We start from the raw sequence: 18,418 nt of genomic DNA on the forward strand, positions 1-18,418 counted from the left end.
TCAACTCGGACAAAATTCAAAAGTTGGATTACATTTCTTCCACCAACATATTACAACCCTGTGTCAGCTTGAAAGAAAATTACTTGTACTAAATTTTGAGTAGTGCTATTAACACTTTTCCTCTTCTGCCTCACTCTCCCTTATTGATTTTTGCCCACTGATATTTTTCAATTCATTCGATCCGACAGTTCATTCTAACGATTAAAAATTGAGAAAGGTGCATGAGATGTAAAATGATTATAAATAACACCACCCAAAATTTTTTACACCAATAAGTTAATTAGATGCCAACTTTATGCAGGAGGATTGACCAGTACATCTTCAAATTTCTACATTTTTCGAGTCGCGGACTGATAACACGGTCGATATCAGGAAACAAACGTAACAAAGAATAAAGCTGAAACTTGATACCCCAATTGCTCTCCACTTTCACTTTAACATAAAAGAAAGTAGACTTTATATACAACTTTCACGATCAAGCACAAACTACCACCGCGGATGGAATATCTCTCTGCATCCCGTGGCAAACATCAATAAGCCTTCGGCTACCACGACACAATTCATCTCACCGAGATTTGGCATCAAGGTATTCCTCTACATCTTCTACACTTATCGGCCTCTGCCACCAAAATTACACTCACCCTGCCCGACAACGAGAGAACACTTGCCGCCACAACCACCATAACACAATTCATCTCACCAAGCTTAAGCATCAAAATATTCCCCTTACATCTTCACTTCTGGCCCCCAAATTCCACTCCCCGCCCATCAAAGAGAAAACCCTCGCAACGAAAAGAATGGGGCGAGAAGACAGTAAGACAACTCAAAATCATGTCGCGCAAAACTAAACACAATCTACAAGGAAATGGGGAAGACAATAGAAAAACCACAGTAAATGAAACAAAACCAATAAATTAAACAGAGGAAGTTGCCTGAATTACAAATTTCTCAAACGCAGGTGTTAAAAAACAACTATTTTTCAGACCAGAAAAAAAAAAAGACCCGAGTAGTTTGTCAATCAAATAACACCAAAACATCTAAAAACGGGAAAAAGAAACGTAACATAGAAGTACTGGGTTGGACGGATGGAACGAAACATGATGTTGAAATTACGCCACTAGAGTTTACTGTCACAAAAATTGAAATTCAGCATAAATGTCCTACTAAGAAAGCAAAGAACCACTTTCACAACCCAAACAGCTACATCATATTATATGGTAAAGAGCGATACCATGGGGTTTTTAAATGAAAGAACCATAACTTAAAAGCAGAGACGACATGAATCGCAAAGATAAGGCACTATTCTATCCCCATATAAAATGAAGTCTTCCTGTCCATCGAACTAATAACACACACCTCGCAAAAGCCTCCTTTCAAATAGAGGACCATAATGACTAAAACAGAATCAACCATCCGTCAAAACTGAAATTCAGTCAATCTCCAATCACTTCCATACAATCCAACAAAAAAAACAGCTAAATCGTAGAGGCATGAATTATGTACTACAAACACCGTTTTTACATAAACATTTTCTATGGTCACCAACACAATTGGGCTCCTCAATAAACCACCAAAAGCTTGACGAGTTCCTCTACAAAAAAGAATGACTATATACACACTGACCATCAATAAATGCCTACAATACAAAATTATAAAATTTGACTTCGATGAATATCAAACCCCCATATATTTACTGAAGATGGGAATTAGGAAGGAAAAAAAAAGTAATCTGAATACATATCACAATATTCAACGGAATAAAGAAACTCATGGATGAACAAATCACAGTCAAAAGAGACAATATGGCCAATACAGCTTATCCACAGGGAAACCAAAATTGTTGGAAGATAGGATTAAAAACCAGTGAAAACTAAACAATCTTTTTCAGCAAAAAGAAAGCTTGAGACAACGGCACCAGCAGAATTTTACAGCAAACGTAAGTCCTACATACATTTGTAAGACGCATATCATAGCAGCAAGCCACCATCATGAAGAGCTCCATACAAACAAAGTCATATCAATTATCAACTAAAGTAAGAGCAACAACCGCCATACATACATTCTCAAAGTAAAAGAAACATAAATCAGTTATTATAAAAAAACAAACTATACTTTATGGCCAAAAAACCTACAGATCACATCAGTTCCTGACAGAATACAGAAAACTAGTCTAATTTAGTCACTTTGGCTACCATAACTCAGAAATGACCAACATCTTAAAGGTGCAGATGAAGTGATGAAGAGGCGATAAAATCACAGCTAATACAATCATCAAACCACAGCATATAGTCTGCAATCACGCAATCACCAGAACCATATAAAGCATCTGCGCCAACAAGCGATCATACACCTGATTCAAACATCAACCAATAACTCAATCCATCTTTCAATTGAACCATAAAGCACACAAACATGTCAATTCAATAAACACGCAAACAGATCAAATCAATGACCACGCAAAACGTATTTCACACCTTGAAAATAAATATCAAAACAAACAAGGGGCATAGTGATAGCCCATGTACCTGTAACACTAACATAAGAAATCAAGACATCCTTGCCACCTTACCAAAATATTTGAAAATAGTCACACTACTAGAGAACAATAAAATGATAAGATAATCCAAAATTGACCAAAAAAAATAGTACAGCCGTATCAAAGTTTAGAAGATGAATTCATCATCTTACAGCACACTATACTTTATTGAGCATAAACCATATAAATAAAACTAACAATCAATAGTTGACTTACATCAATAGAATACTGGAATGTGGAAATGTTTAGACGGTTTCATTGGTAACTTGAGCAAAACTTTGCACCAACCAAGTAAGCAGAAAATCTTTCCTCAAATAAATGTATGAATGATGAGGTAAGCACATGCATGATTTTTCGTTTTTAGAAGAAATAGCAATCACTTGCACGATCACACTACTTTATTAACCCTCCAAATCAATTGTCTCACAAAATCTCTACCCACACATTATTAACCACAATTTCTAAAGCCAAAAATTATGTCACCCCTTCAAATATAACAACTACAATGATATGAATGCTTTGTACCTATCACATAGTCTTTTAATTTTTTATTTAAAATGAATACACCATCCAAGACACTCAAAGAATGAAAAGCAGCCGGTGTTCAAAAATACAACCATGGGTACCACTAACCAGTAACCGCCCCTTACAAAGAAACAGTTGTCCAAAGAAAACAACAATTTAGCTCAAGTATTTGATACTACATTTCTATTCCACATGTATATATACAAAATTCTGTATCATATGTATATTTAAATATTTTTAGTAATAATATTCATGTCTCAAAAGCTTACACCTCGCCTTGCAAGAGAGAGAAAGCCCTACACATTAAAATCTGACTATAAGCAAATAAAATCAGCCCTGTTCACTATCCCACCTATGGCAAGTTTACTTGATTGGAATTGGGTTAGTGCAGAATAGGAATGAATATGGTTGTTTAGGTATGGGATAAACTACCCCCATGTTATATCTGGTTGTTCAGGTTTTACTGTAGGACCGACTAATTTTTTTATTCCCTCTCTCTTAGTAAACACAGAATATGTTAAGCATTGGAATGATACACATTACATACCCATTTCTACTAATGTCGTTAGTGTTGCACTCTTTCACTAAAATTTATTTTGATAAGTTGCTCAATCAATCCCATCAATTCCCAACAAAAACTATACATAAATAAAAAATATATAAGAAAAGTCACAAAAGAGATATTTGAATTCCTCCTCAAGTATCAAGTTTCCACCCACACTGATCAAAGGGAAAAAAACATGCATACAACTCCATCCGCACTCACCAAACAAAAAAAGGTTTCACTATGTGAACTGGAGAAGCATCTTGTAAAGATAAAAGCTTCTAACATCCATATTCCTCTAGAATTAAGGACTAAAAAGTAACACTTAACACAAAATTCAAATTTCAAGTAACAGAAAACACTAAAATTCATTTGGAAACTCCATCATTTAAGTTCTTGACTAAATATGACCGAACATCATAAATTATAATGCAATATCCACATCTAATATTTCTGCTAAAAACAAAGCTTTGGATGCAACACAAAAAGTACTATTAAAGCATTTCATATAAAATAGAAAAACAAGAGAAATACTACAGCAAAGGAACCCATATTCGTCTAATCCAATACAGAAAAACTTGATCGCCTCTCAAGCAACAAAAGCAAATTGATTCACGCAGAAGCACGAACAGAGACGTGAGGTATCCTATGCACACATAAACAAAAGCAAAAAAAAATAAGCAATACAATTAGTCAAAGGCACAAATTTTGTAAAGAAACAACCAAAACAACAAGAAGCAACCATACACAAGTAATTTAACAAAGCACCAATAAATCCAATCAATACCACCAAACTAGACACATAATAGCAAAAGATACAAGCAATGAAAATACCTCAGAAATAAGGTGGCACATTTGGGTACATGCCACCTTGAGGAACCCTTGGAAGGGGTGACGTTCCAGCTTGCTGGTGGTGCTGATTCTGATAGGCCGACAGGCCGTAGTGCCCACCCTCCGGATACCTACCAGATGGTAACCCACCTGAACTCGGAGGCAATCCATATAAAGACGACCCAGTACCCACACCACCAACTGGACCACCCGACCCAGCACCACCAAGTCCACCACCCAACCCACCGGCACCACCTAAACCATAACCCCCAGGCCCGCCATAGTTACCATAAGGCCCACCCAACCCTCCATATCCACCACCACCACCCAAACCCGAATTCACCTGGTTTCCAATACCAGACAACCCAGGCCCACCCAATGGATGGTGACCCAATGGAGGCTGGCCCTGAAGCCCACTGTTATACCCACCATAAGAACCAATTCCACCTGGGATGCCGTACTGCCCAGGAATCGAAGACGGCGGTGCCATCCCCATCCCATCTCCATGCGCATTGGAACCACTCCCGGGTCCTTGACCCTGCCCCGGCCCGTCCGACTTGCTCTTTTTCCCATCAATCGCCAATTTACAAAGCAACTGCCTCCCCTCGATGTTCTTCGCCGGATCAACAAGCGCCGCCTGAGCCCCCTCCGGAGTCTTATACACAAACAGCGCATACCCTTTGCACTTCCCAGTCTGCTTATCAAACCCTAGCGGGCCCTCCTCTATCTCCCCGTACAGAGCAAAATGCGCCAAGAGCTTATCCGATGGCATGTCATAGGGAACATTGGCCACATAAATCTTCCGCAACGATACGTCAGCGACGTTGTTGGAGGCGGTGTTGGAGTTCGAATTCCCCGCGGAGGCGAGCTGCGTGACGGTCATGCGGCCGTCGATCTTCTTGCTCGGTTCTTTCAGGGCCATGAGAGCACTGTCAACGTGGCGGAACGTGACGAACCCGTAACCCTTGGATTTTCCGGTGGTTTTGTCGAGGATAACGATAGCCTCCTCCAGCTCGCCGTAGGCGGAGAAGAGGGATCGGAGGCCCTCGGTGGTGGTGTCCCAGCCGAGGCCGCGGATGAAGAGCTTGCGCTGGGAGGCGTCGGGATCGGCGATGGAGCGGACGGCGTCGAGAACGTCGACGTGGCGGGAGAGGGCGTCTTGGAGAATGTCGAGGAGTTGATCGGGGGTGAATCGCTCGATGAGCCTGCGAGCGTCTTCGGGGGAGAGCTTGGGGGCGGAGGAGGGATCCGTGTCCAGAACGACGCCGTTCTCGTCCAGCTTTCGCTTCTTGGTTGAGTCCATTGGCAGAAGAGCGAGGATAAACCCTAACCCTTGGGAACAGAAACAGAGAGTCCAGATAGAGAGCGAGTTGGGAGTTTTCTGACTGCGTGATTCTTCTGTGTGTGATTATATATTGGATACGTTGGGCCTCGTATGTGTGAATATTCGAGTTAAATGGGCTTTGACAGACATCCAATTGTTTATTTAGATCTTATTTTTAATTACGTCATTTAAAACTCGATTTTAATCTTATTTTATTCTTTAAAACTCGAGTAATGTTATTTGTTTGTACCATACTTAGAGTCTCCGTATTTAGATCTCGTATAAATACTCGGAGGACTTAAATGTAATTATGTAATCAAGGAATGGGAAAATATGTAATAAGTGAGGAGCTCTTATTCTATAAAATGATCCATCACCATCACAATTAGGGGAGCCACCCTCACTTCCAGAGGCCAAGGCTTAGGCAAATTCCTAGAGGCCAATTCTTAGGCTCACCCTCATCCTCTCAAGGTCTCTCATATTCAGAGAAGATCCTCACACTTTCACCCTCACAATTCTCTCAGAAATACAATATCAGTGTGGACGTAACCCAAACCTTGGGATGAACCACGATACATCTTGTGTTATTTACATTTCTTGCAGATTCACGGCCGAATTTACGTTGTTCCAAGACCTCCGGTTTTGTGCATCAACATTTGGCGCCGTATGTGGGAATCGACACGAAAAGCTATGTCGGTTCTCTCTTAATTTTTCACATCCGCCGTGAATCTGCAAAACCCAAGAGGAAACCAAATACTCTATCTCTCACTCTGCTATCCTCTTACAAAAAAAATCACAAAAACCAAGAACACCACTCTGTCTCTCTAAAACTTCCAATTTATAGAGCTATTTCGTCTTCCACTGTTTCCATCTCCCAAAATCTCTCTTCCGTCCACACCTCCATCAATTTCACCCCAATCTCTGCCACCGCCACCATCATCACCGTCCATGTCGTCGATGGCCAAAATCACTCACCCCCGCCAATAGATCAACGTCCAGATTCTGCCTCAGCCATGTCCTCACCTTGCCGAGTTCCTCTCCAACAATGGCTCCAAGCCCTTCTGGGCCTTGCAGGACTGTCTACGGGTCAAGCCGCGGGTGGCCACGCATCTATCCGCCACGATCCCAAGGAGGTCCCGCGATGTGGCACATACAGAGAGTCCGCGCGTCCCAGACTCTATGCGTGCATCACGTGCGCAGTCTAGTCGGGTCAATGACAGTGTCGACCAGTTTCATCGAAGCAAAGTTGGAGGCTCTGCTGTCGAGATCTTCATCGTCGGCTGCAACCCATGTTGCTCTTAAGCAGGAATTGAAAGCTGCTCAATTTGAGTTGAAGCGAATGGCTTACCATGTTGATTCACTGTGGGTAGACAAGGATGTCAAAATGAGAGATTTGTAGGACAAATCTGTTCGTTTGGAAGTGGACCTTCGTAGAGTGGAGGCCATGCAGAATGAGCTCTTTCAGCTTCATGCTGATATCAAGGAGCACGCTGCTGCGAGGCAGGAGCTTTCGACCCAGGTGATGCGAAAATTATCTTAACACACAATTTTAACCCTCTTTTGACAATTGTAGTATAAGTATAAGTAGGGATCGTTCTGGACCGGAGATTAGGAGGGCTTGCTAATAATCTCTAAACTGACTCAAAAGCATAAAACTAAACTTAAAAACACTTAACAAGACTCACAAGACTCAAAGCAAACTTAAAATATTCAAAACAGCTTAAAACAACTAAATAAACTTAAACTAGACACTAGGAATGACTTTGGACGAAAATTGACTTTTACTTGAATCAAAACATTTAAAAACACAAATTAAAATAAATTCTAACTAATTAAACACACTAAAGTAAAGGGGGATTGAGTTTTGGACGAAGTTGAAACAAACAAACAAGTATGAAAAACTAGACAGATTGTAAAACAAATTTGAGAAATAAGATGATGGATGGGATAGCTAGAGGCTTTTTCTCCACACATGACATGTATGCAAATAACTCGATTTCCAGTTACTACTTCATTGAATTATGAACGACAATGCTCCAAATTAACCGTGACATCACTAGTTAACTCTCAGATTTTCCTTGTTTTATTGGATTGGATGACATCATTCGACAACCCAAAACATTCTTCTAAAGTTCCCTACATGACATCATAATAGAGATACAATCAAAGATCATTACGTTTAATAAAAATCATAAGCATTGACAAAGCACTTGCAACTATGACATCATGTCACTCATGCTAGGAATTGAACTTAACGCGATCGTTTATAAGCGACCTTCACTACATGTGAATATAAGTTTGTAACAATTATGTGAAACTTCCTTATATTCTAGCAACATATTTATGCATGCCAATTAAGTGTTGACCCTTAATTAACAAATACAAATAAGTTATCAATCAAATAGTTAAGCCAATTGCATTCACGATTCAAGAGTTCATAACTGGAATTTATCAAATTATATTGCACACATAATCATGGCTTTGAAATCACCCCTAGCCAAGAGGGGTTTAGCCACTCATATTTACAACAAAACAAAAGGAAATGAATTTAAACATTAGAAACAAAATAAAGAAAACACCTAAACGCTCCAACGATCCAAGTTGGACAGCAAGCACGTCCAAGCACTTTCTTTCCCTTCCTTTGCTACGGCACAAGATGTTGGTGAGTGTTTGAAGGTTTGTTTGTATGGAGGAATGGATGTGTTTGGATGAAGGTTGTGTTGAAATGGGAGTGAATGATCTCACAAAGTATGAACTCTATTTATGTTACACACACTTCCTTTTATAGAGGAAGTGCAAGGCAAAGCATGGGTAAAATGGAGTGGTGTTGAAATGATTCAAAGGTGAAAGTGAAGTAATGAAGCAAAGCATGGGTAAAATGGAGTGGTGTTGAAATGATTGAAAGGTGAAAGTGAAGTAATGATGCAAAACATGGGTAAAATGGAGTGGTGTTGAAATGATTCAAAGGTGAAAGTGAAGTAATGATGCAAATCATGGGTAAAATGGAGTGCATGGCAAAGGTTTGTTATGGTACAAGGAACCCTTAATTTGTGTCCTAAAATGCATGTGAAACCTTCAATGTTGCTGGAACTTAGGGACATTTAGGATTTAGGAAAGATCAAACCAAAATAGGAAACCTTGGCTTAACTTTCCTACTTCAAGTAGGAATCCTCATCTTTAGGTCTTCAATTTCATCCATTCCTTTAGTTCCAAGCATGTGATATTTATTCCAAGCCCAAAATTGCTCCAAAAGGCTCCAAAATGCACATTTTTGCATACTTTGTCCTTAGAACCTGAAATTGCACAAAAATGACTTTAAACACTAAAACAACTAAGGAATAACAACATAAATACATGAGAACAAGCTAACTCAGTCGTATAAATATGCTCCTATCACCAGGCATAAGTGATGACACAAGATTTGGCTAGAATGACTGTTGATTTGCAACAAGCACCAGTTTTGAGAGCATAAATTGTAGCAGACGGAGATGATCAACAAACACAAGCCAAAATCCAGGAACTAGATTACAGCAATGGCAAAAAGGGGAATCGGCTCTTGTAATGTCTAATATGGTTTCAAAAAGGTTATCTCATTAGATGAGTATGCATCGCACTTCAAGAATATGGATCCCGTATCCCAATATAAGATGTGGAGAACTAAGCAGACATCGGATTGCAGTAGCCAACACAAGGAGTTTGTGCCGAGATATGATGTTTATTTTGACAGGGTTAGTGCAGCTTTTGTTGTCAGCGATCCTGTGGATTGGGGTAGGGATATTCAGGTTCTCTGTGACATTCCAAGATCTGGAGGGCTTCATGGACAAGAGAATGGACATCAACCACCTCTATATTTTACCGCATATGATCTTGAGTATCAGGTTGGTCACTATGATTTTCCCTTTCTAAAGATGCTGGACCATGAATATGGAGATATAGAAACAACCTGAGATTTGTTTGGTTTACCATTGACCCATTTATCGTTAAAATAAACCAGAAGTGATGCACAAAACCAAACTTTTCGCAACCCTCTCCGACCACCTCGATTCCCTCCACAAATTTATTTATGAGAAATCCCATTCCCTCGAATCCAAAATCCAATCCCTGGAATCCCGTTCCCGAGAAACCTTACAATCCCTCGACCACCGCGAAACTTCCATCCCGAAGCGCGGGTCCTCCGCCGTCGCTCGAATCAAGGAGCAGAAAGCTGCGGCCTTGCCGAGATGGAAAAGAATGTTTTCGGGGATTTGGATTTGCAGATCCATTTCCAACGGACAGCAAGTTCATTGCAGCAGGAAGGTAGAGGTGAGCTCATAGCTTTAACAATGGCGGAGAAAGGTCGTGGCAAGGGGAGAAAGAAGTAGGTTATTACCAGGGAGTACACCATCAACCTTACTAAACGCGTTGCAAAGGACTACCATCAACCTCACTTAACATTTTCTGTTGATGCTAGTAGTCGACGGCTATCCCCACCATTTTTCGGCCGCACCCAATCATCACGACATGGGCATCACTAGTAGCCGACTGGTCTCACACGTCACCGTCACCCGCAAACTCCTCGAACCATTTCTGTCGATGATGCCATCAGAAACGATGAGTCTGGATGGCTTTAGTGGACCACCCACAGGGATTGCTTTTGTCGACCATATGGAAAAAGTCATACTTATGCTGCCAAGGTGCAGGCTTGTGGTGCTGCAATCAGGATGGGTTATCTTCAACAACCTACTTGGACAAAGGGAATAACTCTTCGCATGTGCTAGCATGCTTTGTCGCATTTATCCAACAAAAAGAAAAGAAAGGCCCTTAGACAGCTCAACCACTCCCATAAAAATAAAAAGAAAGAGCAAAAGCAAAAAGCAAAAATAAAAAGAAGTAGACATAATTACGATGGTGATGGCATACAGAAAAGGGAATTATGGGCGTGACCCATTGAGTAGAGGGTCGGATTTATTTTTTGCACGATATAATTTATTTTTCTTATCTTTCGGAGACATCTGTATAAACCCCATCAGAGGGTAATCATAAAAAAAAAAAAAAAAAAGGGAAGCCCAAAATAATGGGCTGTAATGTTATGTGGAGGGCAAAGACCCATAAGCCCAAAATAGCACCAACCAGGTGACCAAAAGTACACCCAGTACTACAAAAAATTATTCGGCACCCCGCCGTTATTATCGCCAACCAGGTGATCAAAAGTACGCCCAGTACTTCAAATTATACATCAGCATTACTCATGTCAATCATACATAAACATTCATGAGCATTACTCATATTAATCATACATAAACATTCATGAGCATCACTCATGTCAACATTCATGAGCATCACTCATGTCAACATCCATGAGCATCACTCATATCAATCAACGTAAACATTCATGAGCATTACTCATGTCAATCAGCTTCAAAAGCTTTATGTACAGAGCTCTAGCTTCAAAAGCTTCATTTACAAAAGCTCTAGCTTCAAAAGCTTCATTTACAAAGCTTCAGCTTCAAAAGCTTCATTTACAAAAGCTCTAACTTCAAAAGCTTCATTTACAGAGCTCTAGCTTCAAAAGCTTCATTTACAAAAGCTCTAGCTTCAAAAGCTTCATTTACAGAGCTTCAGTTTCAAAGCTTCACTTGCAAAGCTTCACCTACAAAGCTTCAGTGCAGGGTATACAAATACCGCCTCCAAACAACTGCCACTTCGGCCCATACATGGATTTCATTTGAAGTCTCCAGCCAACAAACTCTATTGACCGAAGACTTGGGGGACTACATTATGTACCATATATTGGGCCTCAACTGGGCCTCATGAAAAATACTTGGGGGACTTAGCCCATTATTTATGTATTAAGGAGCGGACCCTTATTCTATAAAAGGGACTTCCTCACTTTCATTAGAGAGCATCCATTAGTCATGTACTGAGGAGCGAGCCCTTATTCTATAAAAAAAAACTCTCTCACCATCATTAGAGAGCATCGCCGCCTACTGAGCAACCGCCTCGCCGCGAGCATCAACTCTAGCCCATATTTATGTATTGAGGAGCGAGCCCTTATTCTATAAAAATGACTCCCTCACCTTCAAACGCCACAAGACGAGCCAACCAAGGCAACATAAGCCACAAAACAGAGCAGCCTCACAACATGTGCTACTTCTAGTTGAGCATCACTTCAGATTGAGCACCGCCTCATATCAAGTATCAGTTCAAGACAATATCTAGTTACTTCGGCCCACACATGGATTGAATTTCAAGTCTCCAGCCAAAAGACTCTCTTGACTGAAGACTTGGGGGACTACTGTTTGTACCATACTTAAGGCTTCCGTATTTAGATCTCGTATAAATACTCGGGGGACTTAAATGTAATTATGTAATAAAGGAAGGGGAAAATATGTAATAAGTGAGGAACCCTTATTCTATAAAAGGACCCATCACCCTCACAATTAGGGAGAGCCTCCTTCACTTCCAGAGGCCAAGGCTTAGGCCAATTCCTAGAGGCCAATTCTTAGGCTCACCCTCATCCTCTCAAGGTCTCTCATATTCAAAAAAGATCCTCACACTCTCTCCCTCACAATTCTCTCAGAAATACAATATCAGTGTAGATGTAGCCCAAATCTTGGGGTGAACCACGATACATCTTGTGTTATTTACATTTCTTGCAGATTCACGGCCGGATTTACGTTGTTCCAAAACCTCCGGTTTTGTGCATCAACATTATTCATACCATGTTTTTATACCATATTTCTATACCATTTTACGTGGTATTTGATGTGGACAGCCACATCATTTGAAAAATTTACAAAACCCAAGGAAAGGAAAGAGAAAGACTCCTCGTATACCACAATCATCATTTTAATTAACTAGTTTTTCTTAATTATTAGTTTATTAAATAATGAACTAAATTTAAAAATCTGATTAATTCAAATGATGTGGCTATTCATATCAAATGCTACCTAAGGTGATATGAAAATATGGTACAAAAACATGATATGAATAGCATTACTCTTAAAACTCAATATTCGCTCCGCTTTAACTCATCTCTATGTATTCCGTTAAATAACTGTTAAATTTAAGCTTATTTTTAACTACCTTCTTAAAATTCAAAATTCATCCTACGTTGCCTTATTTTTATTATTTTCGATTTTGTCGATGCCCAGTCATCATCTCTTCCTGTTCTTTTGTCTCTCCTCATTGGAGGTGGATTGTCTACCCTCCCATTTCCATACTCTCCCCATCCCCTCCTGTTTGTGTGGTCACGGTTAAGCCACGTCAACATTTTATATTCCTATTACATTTTGTTTTATTATTTCTATAAAAAAATTAATATAAAATGTTGACGTGGCTTAACCGTGACCACACATCACATGAGGGCATGAGGAGAGTATGGAAATGAGAGGGCAGACAATCCACCTCCCTCCTCATCTCCTTTTCCCATAAACGAAATTCAAATTCCTCATCTGCCAAGACCCGTTTGGCTCCTCTACTCTATATCAGAGAATTATTAAAATAAAATAAAAATAAAAAAACACTCAAGGATTTTTTATGCTACTTTTCTGATTAAGAACACAAGAAATAACGAAATAAATGGAATTAATGACAAAGCAGCTAGAGATGGAGGGATAAGGGATGAATGTATGGAAAATGATTAGAGATAGGGGTGGAGAGCTATTTAACAGAATACACATAAACAAATTAAAGTGGAGCAAATATTGAGTTTCAAGAGGTAAATTAGGATTTAAATCGAGTTTCAGGAAATGTAACTAAAAAAAATTATTCTAAAAATGTATTTTTTTAATCCACATTAAGCGTATTTGGATGAAAATAACACAAACAAAGCAATATGGAGCGAATTTGAGTTTTTAAGAGTTGTTGATGCACAAAACCGGAGGTCTTGGAACAACGTAAATCCGACCGTGAATCTGCAAGAAATGTAAATAACACAAGATGTATTGTGGTTCACCCCAAGGTTTGGGCTACGTCCACACTGATATTGTATTTCTGAGGGAGAGAGAGCTCTGAGAGTGAGAGCTTTGAGAGGAGGTGAGAAGGCCTAGGAAATGGTTACCCCTAATTGTGAGGGTGAGGGGTTCTTTTATAGAATAAGGACTATTCACTTATTACATATTTGCATCTTCCTTTATTACATAATTACATTTAAGTCCCCAAATATTTGTACGAGATCTAAATACGGAGGCCCTAAATATGGTATAAACAGTAGTCCCCCAAGTCTTCAGTCAAGAGAGTCTTTTGGCTATAGACTTGAAATTCAGTCCATGTGTGGGCCGAAGTAACTAGATGGCGTCTGGCACTGATACTCGACATGAGGTAGTGCTCAATCTGAAATGATGTTCAACTAGAAATAGCACATACTGCGAGGCTGCTCGGCTCGTGGTTTATGTTACCTTGGTTAGCTCGGCTTGTGGCGTTGAAGGTGAGGGAGTCCCTTTTATAGAATAAGGGCTTGCTCCTCAATACATGAATGATGGGCTAGAGTTGATGCTCGCGGCGAGGCGGTTGCTCAGTAGGCGGCGATGCTCTCTAATGGTGGTGATGGAGTCCTTTTTATAGAATAAGGGCTCGCTCCTCAATACATAAGTGATGCGTTAGGAATGATGCTCACGGCAATGCGGTTGCTCAGCTGGCGGCGTTACTCTCTAATGAAGGTGAGGGAGTCCCTTTTATAGAATAAGGGTTCGTTCCTTAGTACATGAATAATGGGTGCTCTCTAATGAAAGTGAGGGAGTCCCTTTTATAGAATAAGGGTTCGCTCTTTAATACATAAATAATGGGCTAAGTCCCCCAAGTATTTTTCATGAGGCCTAGTTGAGGCCTAATATATGGTACATAATGTAATCCCCCAAGTCTTCAGTCAATAGAGTCTGTTGGCTGGAGACTTCAAATTGAATCCATGTATGGGTCGAAGTGGCGGTTGTTCGGAAGCGGTATTTGTATACCCTGCACTGAAGCTTTGTAAGTGAAGCTTTGCAAGTGAAGCTTTGAAGCTGGAGCTCTGTAAATGAAGCTTTCGAAGCTGGAGCTTTTGTAAATGAAGCTTTTGAAGCTAGAGCTCTGTAAATGAAGTTTTTGAAGCTAGAGCTCTGTAAATGAAGCTTTTGAAGCTGATTGACATGAGTGATGCTCATGGATGTTGTCATGAGTGATGCTCATGAATGTTAACATGAACGATGCTCATGAATGTTGACATGAATGATGGTCATGAATGTTTATGTATGATTGTCATGAGTAATGCTCATGAATGTTTATGTATGAATGACATGAGTAATGCTCATGTATAATTTGGAGTACTGGGCGTACTTTTGATCACCTGGTTGGTGGCATGAAGGAGAGTACAGGTTGTACATTTCATCACCTGGTTGGTGGCATGAGTGGCTAGTTGCCAAATGATATTAGAGTACGGGTTGTACATTTCATCACCTGGTTGGTGGTAATAGAGGCAGGTTGCCGAATAATTTTGGAGTACTAGGCGTACTTTTGATCATCTGGTTGGTGGTAATAGCGGCATGTTGCCGAATAATTGGGAAGTACTGGGCGTACTTTTGATCGCCTGGGTGGAGCTATTTTGGGCTTATGGGCCTTCGCCCTCTACACAACATTCCAGACCATTTATTTTGGGCTTTGCCGTTTTTTTTTATTTTTTATTACCCTCTGATGAGGTTTATACAGATATATTCGAAAGATACAAAAAAATAAATTACATAATTCAAAAATAAGAAAAGTAAATTACATCTTTCTGGTGGGGTGTTTATTCCTTGCTTTTGCAGTGTCCCCATGTGCCTCTCTTTTGCTTTCTCTTTAATAAAAAAATGATGGCTTTCTCATTTTGCTTTCTCAGAAATCAAAAAATGATGGCTTTCTCCTTTTTGCTTTTCTTGATCTCCCCGCTTCTTCTCTGTCCACCCATGTTGCTTTGCAAGGTCATCTTTTTCTTTTCTTGAAAAATGATTTCACATGGCTGTGACTGCTTTGGATATGTCGCTTGATGACATGATTAAGGGCAATATTCCTTTCCAAAGTGACAGCTGCTTGGACAGCCTTTATTGACGGAGAGACTTTTGGACGATCATGTTGGTGCTCTCTCATTCCCTTTCCATACGGACCACCATCTCTTCAAGCACAGCAGCAACATCTCATTTGATGACATCATATAGATCGCCAAGGTTATGAGGAACTGATCCATGGCCGAATGAGCTCGTAAACGATAAAGTAGATTCTCGGGATCTGTGTCTCGGTGGGCTTCACGGTCACCGGCAAGGACCCCCAGGATTTGTAAAAGAAGATCGTCGTGGTCCTAGAATAACAGCCCCATAGCTCCTCAACTTCGCCACAACCCTAGCATCCTTCGGAACTTTTGAACCCAACGGTGCAAACGACCTGGTTGTGGTGTTTAAGTTTGTCCCTGGTTCTAATATTGTCCTTGAGCAGGATTGGAATCCCGTGCAGCTTCGGCAACGGTCTGCTTCTGGCTGGTGGGTTGGATTCCCATTCCCGGCGTTGTTCGTCGGTGGAATCTACCTGGGAGAGCTGTCAAATCTACACTCCACAAATAAATGCATACCGATATGCTTCTAGCTGATGGGTTAGATTCCTATTCTCGGCGTTGTTCGTCGGCAGAATCGACCTGGGAAAGCTGTCAAATCTGCACTCTACATTCTAATAAATGCTTGCCCGTGGGAGAGAAAACGAATTAAAATAGTTGAATCTGGTGCAGTCTTCCAGATCATTGAGCTTGAGTTTGTAAAACACAAAAATCGTGTAACAGAGCTGATATTCAATCTTTTGGCCAATTTATGTGGCTGTACTGATGGGAGAGATCAGCTGCTGAAACATGGTAGAGGTATGCATGAGTTTTCCATTTTGTTGTCGTCGTCGTCGACGTTGAGAAGCATGAAGCTGAACCTGCAGTGGATATGGTTTGGGCAGAGAAAAAATAGCCGAAGCCATGCTTGCTTGCTTGGTCATCGGGTCCTGCAGATCCCTCGTCGTCATAACTCTGTCTCTCTGGAATAAGCCCTTCGTTTTGGAGAAGAATAATAACCACGGCTGTGAGATCAAGATCTTGCACTGCATGGAGGTGGAGAACGGGAATATCATGGAGAGTGTGAATAGCTATGAGGAGACGGAGCCATTGCTTTTGATCAGCGGTTACGATGATTGAATGCGTTGATCGAACGGTGGAGAATAAACGATAGGGTGAGCAGTTTGGTGTGAAAGATGAGTGTTTGGTGTGCCGGGGTCTCACCCCTGTCGCCAGTGGCCTCCTTACGTACATCACCAACATGCTTCAATATGATCTTGGGTTGTGCAGATTCACGGTGGAGGTGAAATATTGAAAGAGAACCGACGTAATTTTTTATGTCGATTCCCACAAACGGCGCCAAATGTTGATGCATAAAATCAGTGAGGACTTTAGTACAACAGAAAGTGTTAAGTTTGTGACCTTCGCTAGATTGCTCTGGTCATTAGTGTGGATAAGTATGTAAATGGATAGAGACAGGGAAGCAAACACAAGATGTACGTGGTTCACCCAGATTGGTTACGTCCACGGAGTAGAGGAGTTCTCATTAATTGTGAAGGGTTTACACAAGTACATAGGTTCAAGCTCTCCTTTTGTGAGTACTAGTGAATGATTTAGTACAAATGACCTTAGGAAATATTGTGAGAGAATGATCTCTATTTATAGAATAGAGTTTCTAGTTTCATTCTGACATTGACACGTGTCGTGTTGTGATTGGCTTCTGATGTTGACACGTGTCGCGCTGTGATTGACTTCTGATGTCGACACGTGTTGCGCTGTGATTGGCCTCCTGGTCGGAAGGAAACTCTTTTGGGTCCTTAACAGTATAACGTTGACCAGTGCTCAGTAGTTTCAGGATTGGTCAAGTATGGTACAAACAGTGCTCCCCTAAGTTCTCAAGTGAGGGAAGCTACTCGGTTGGGGACTTGCAAGATCCAAGCCATTGAGTAATCACGAAACTTCTAAGTATCGAAGTGTGGTATCATTTTCACTTGCCTTATCTGTCTCATACGTAGATGTGTCATTTTCTCTAGAATGACTCTTCCTCCATCCAGGGGTGGTATCTTTAACCGATGAAGATATACAAGGTAATGTATCAATTTCACTTAAAGCTTACTTGTAGTTTCGGGCTTGGTCAAGTGCGATACAAAACCCTATAGTAGGAGTCCCCAAGTTGCCGAGTTAGGAGATTTGCCAAAAGAGGTAACAGATAAGGTAAGCAATCAGACTTCCAAGCAAGCAACATGGATCAGAGGTTCGACTTTGGCTTCCGGTTGATTGTTCTCCTTCTCCTTGTGTCGTAAACAACAACAAGGATAAGGAGAAGCAAATGGAGAAAAGATGATAGGAGATACTTTTGTTTTTTAAGAAGTAACTTTCCAAAGGCTTATTCTTGAACTGGGCTTGAGGGTTTTCTGGTTTCCTCCAGAGTATAAGGCCGACTTAAGAATTTGAGGGTCAAAACAAGTCCATCAAATCAAGAGTGCGTTCGACCTTGATGATATGAGATACTTTTGCTGTTGACGAAGTAATAGATGAATTGGCGCGTGTTCTGTTGCACTTGTCTCCACATGCTTCCTTGTATCCTTTTCACTTGCCCTATCTGTTCCTCAGGCAGATGTGGTATCTTTTCTGAAAGCATAAGAT

At 40.6% G+C, this 18,418-nt stretch overlaps 2 protein-coding genes across 5 annotated transcripts; one reads left to right on the plus strand and one right to left on the minus strand.

Moving 5' to 3' along the window:
* Positions 1–277: 277 nt before the first annotated feature.
* Positions 278–5,832, minus strand: LOC126589900 (UBP1-associated protein 2C-like). 4 transcript variants are annotated; one of them, XM_050255348.1, is made up of 2 exons: positions 4,440–5,832; positions 278–782 (listed from the first exon to the last, which is right to left on the minus strand). In XM_050255348.1, exon 1 carries the CDS (start codon positions 5,737–5,739, stop codon positions 4,441–4,443), a length of 1,299 nt encoding a protein of 432 aa, XP_050111305.1. In that variant the 5' UTR covers positions 5,740–5,832; the 3' UTR covers positions 278–782; position 4,440. The 4 variants fall into 4 exon arrangements, with proteins under 4 accessions (XP_050111305.1, XP_050111304.1, XP_050111302.1 ...); XM_050255347.1 differs by lacking the exon at positions 278–782 and adding an exon at positions 915–1,394; XM_050255345.1 differs by lacking the exon at positions 278–782 and adding an exon at positions 2,002–2,350.
* Positions 5,833–9,759: 3,927 nt separating this feature from the next.
* Positions 9,760–16,912, plus strand: LOC126590452 (E3 ubiquitin-protein ligase PUB22-like). Its single transcript, XM_050255910.1, has 4 exons — positions 9,760–10,062; positions 16,180–16,254; positions 16,339–16,631; positions 16,729–16,912. The coding sequence occupies exons 1-4, from the start codon at positions 9,760–9,762 to the stop codon at positions 16,910–16,912; spliced, it is 855 nt and encodes a 284-aa protein (XP_050111867.1).
* Positions 16,913–18,418: the final 1,506 nt, after the last annotated feature.

Source organism: Malus sylvestris, chromosome 11 (assembly GCF_916048215.2).
Source record: "Malus sylvestris chromosome 11, drMalSylv7.2, whole genome shotgun sequence".
Classification (NCBI taxonomy): Eukaryota; Viridiplantae; Streptophyta; class Magnoliopsida; order Rosales; family Rosaceae; genus Malus; species Malus sylvestris.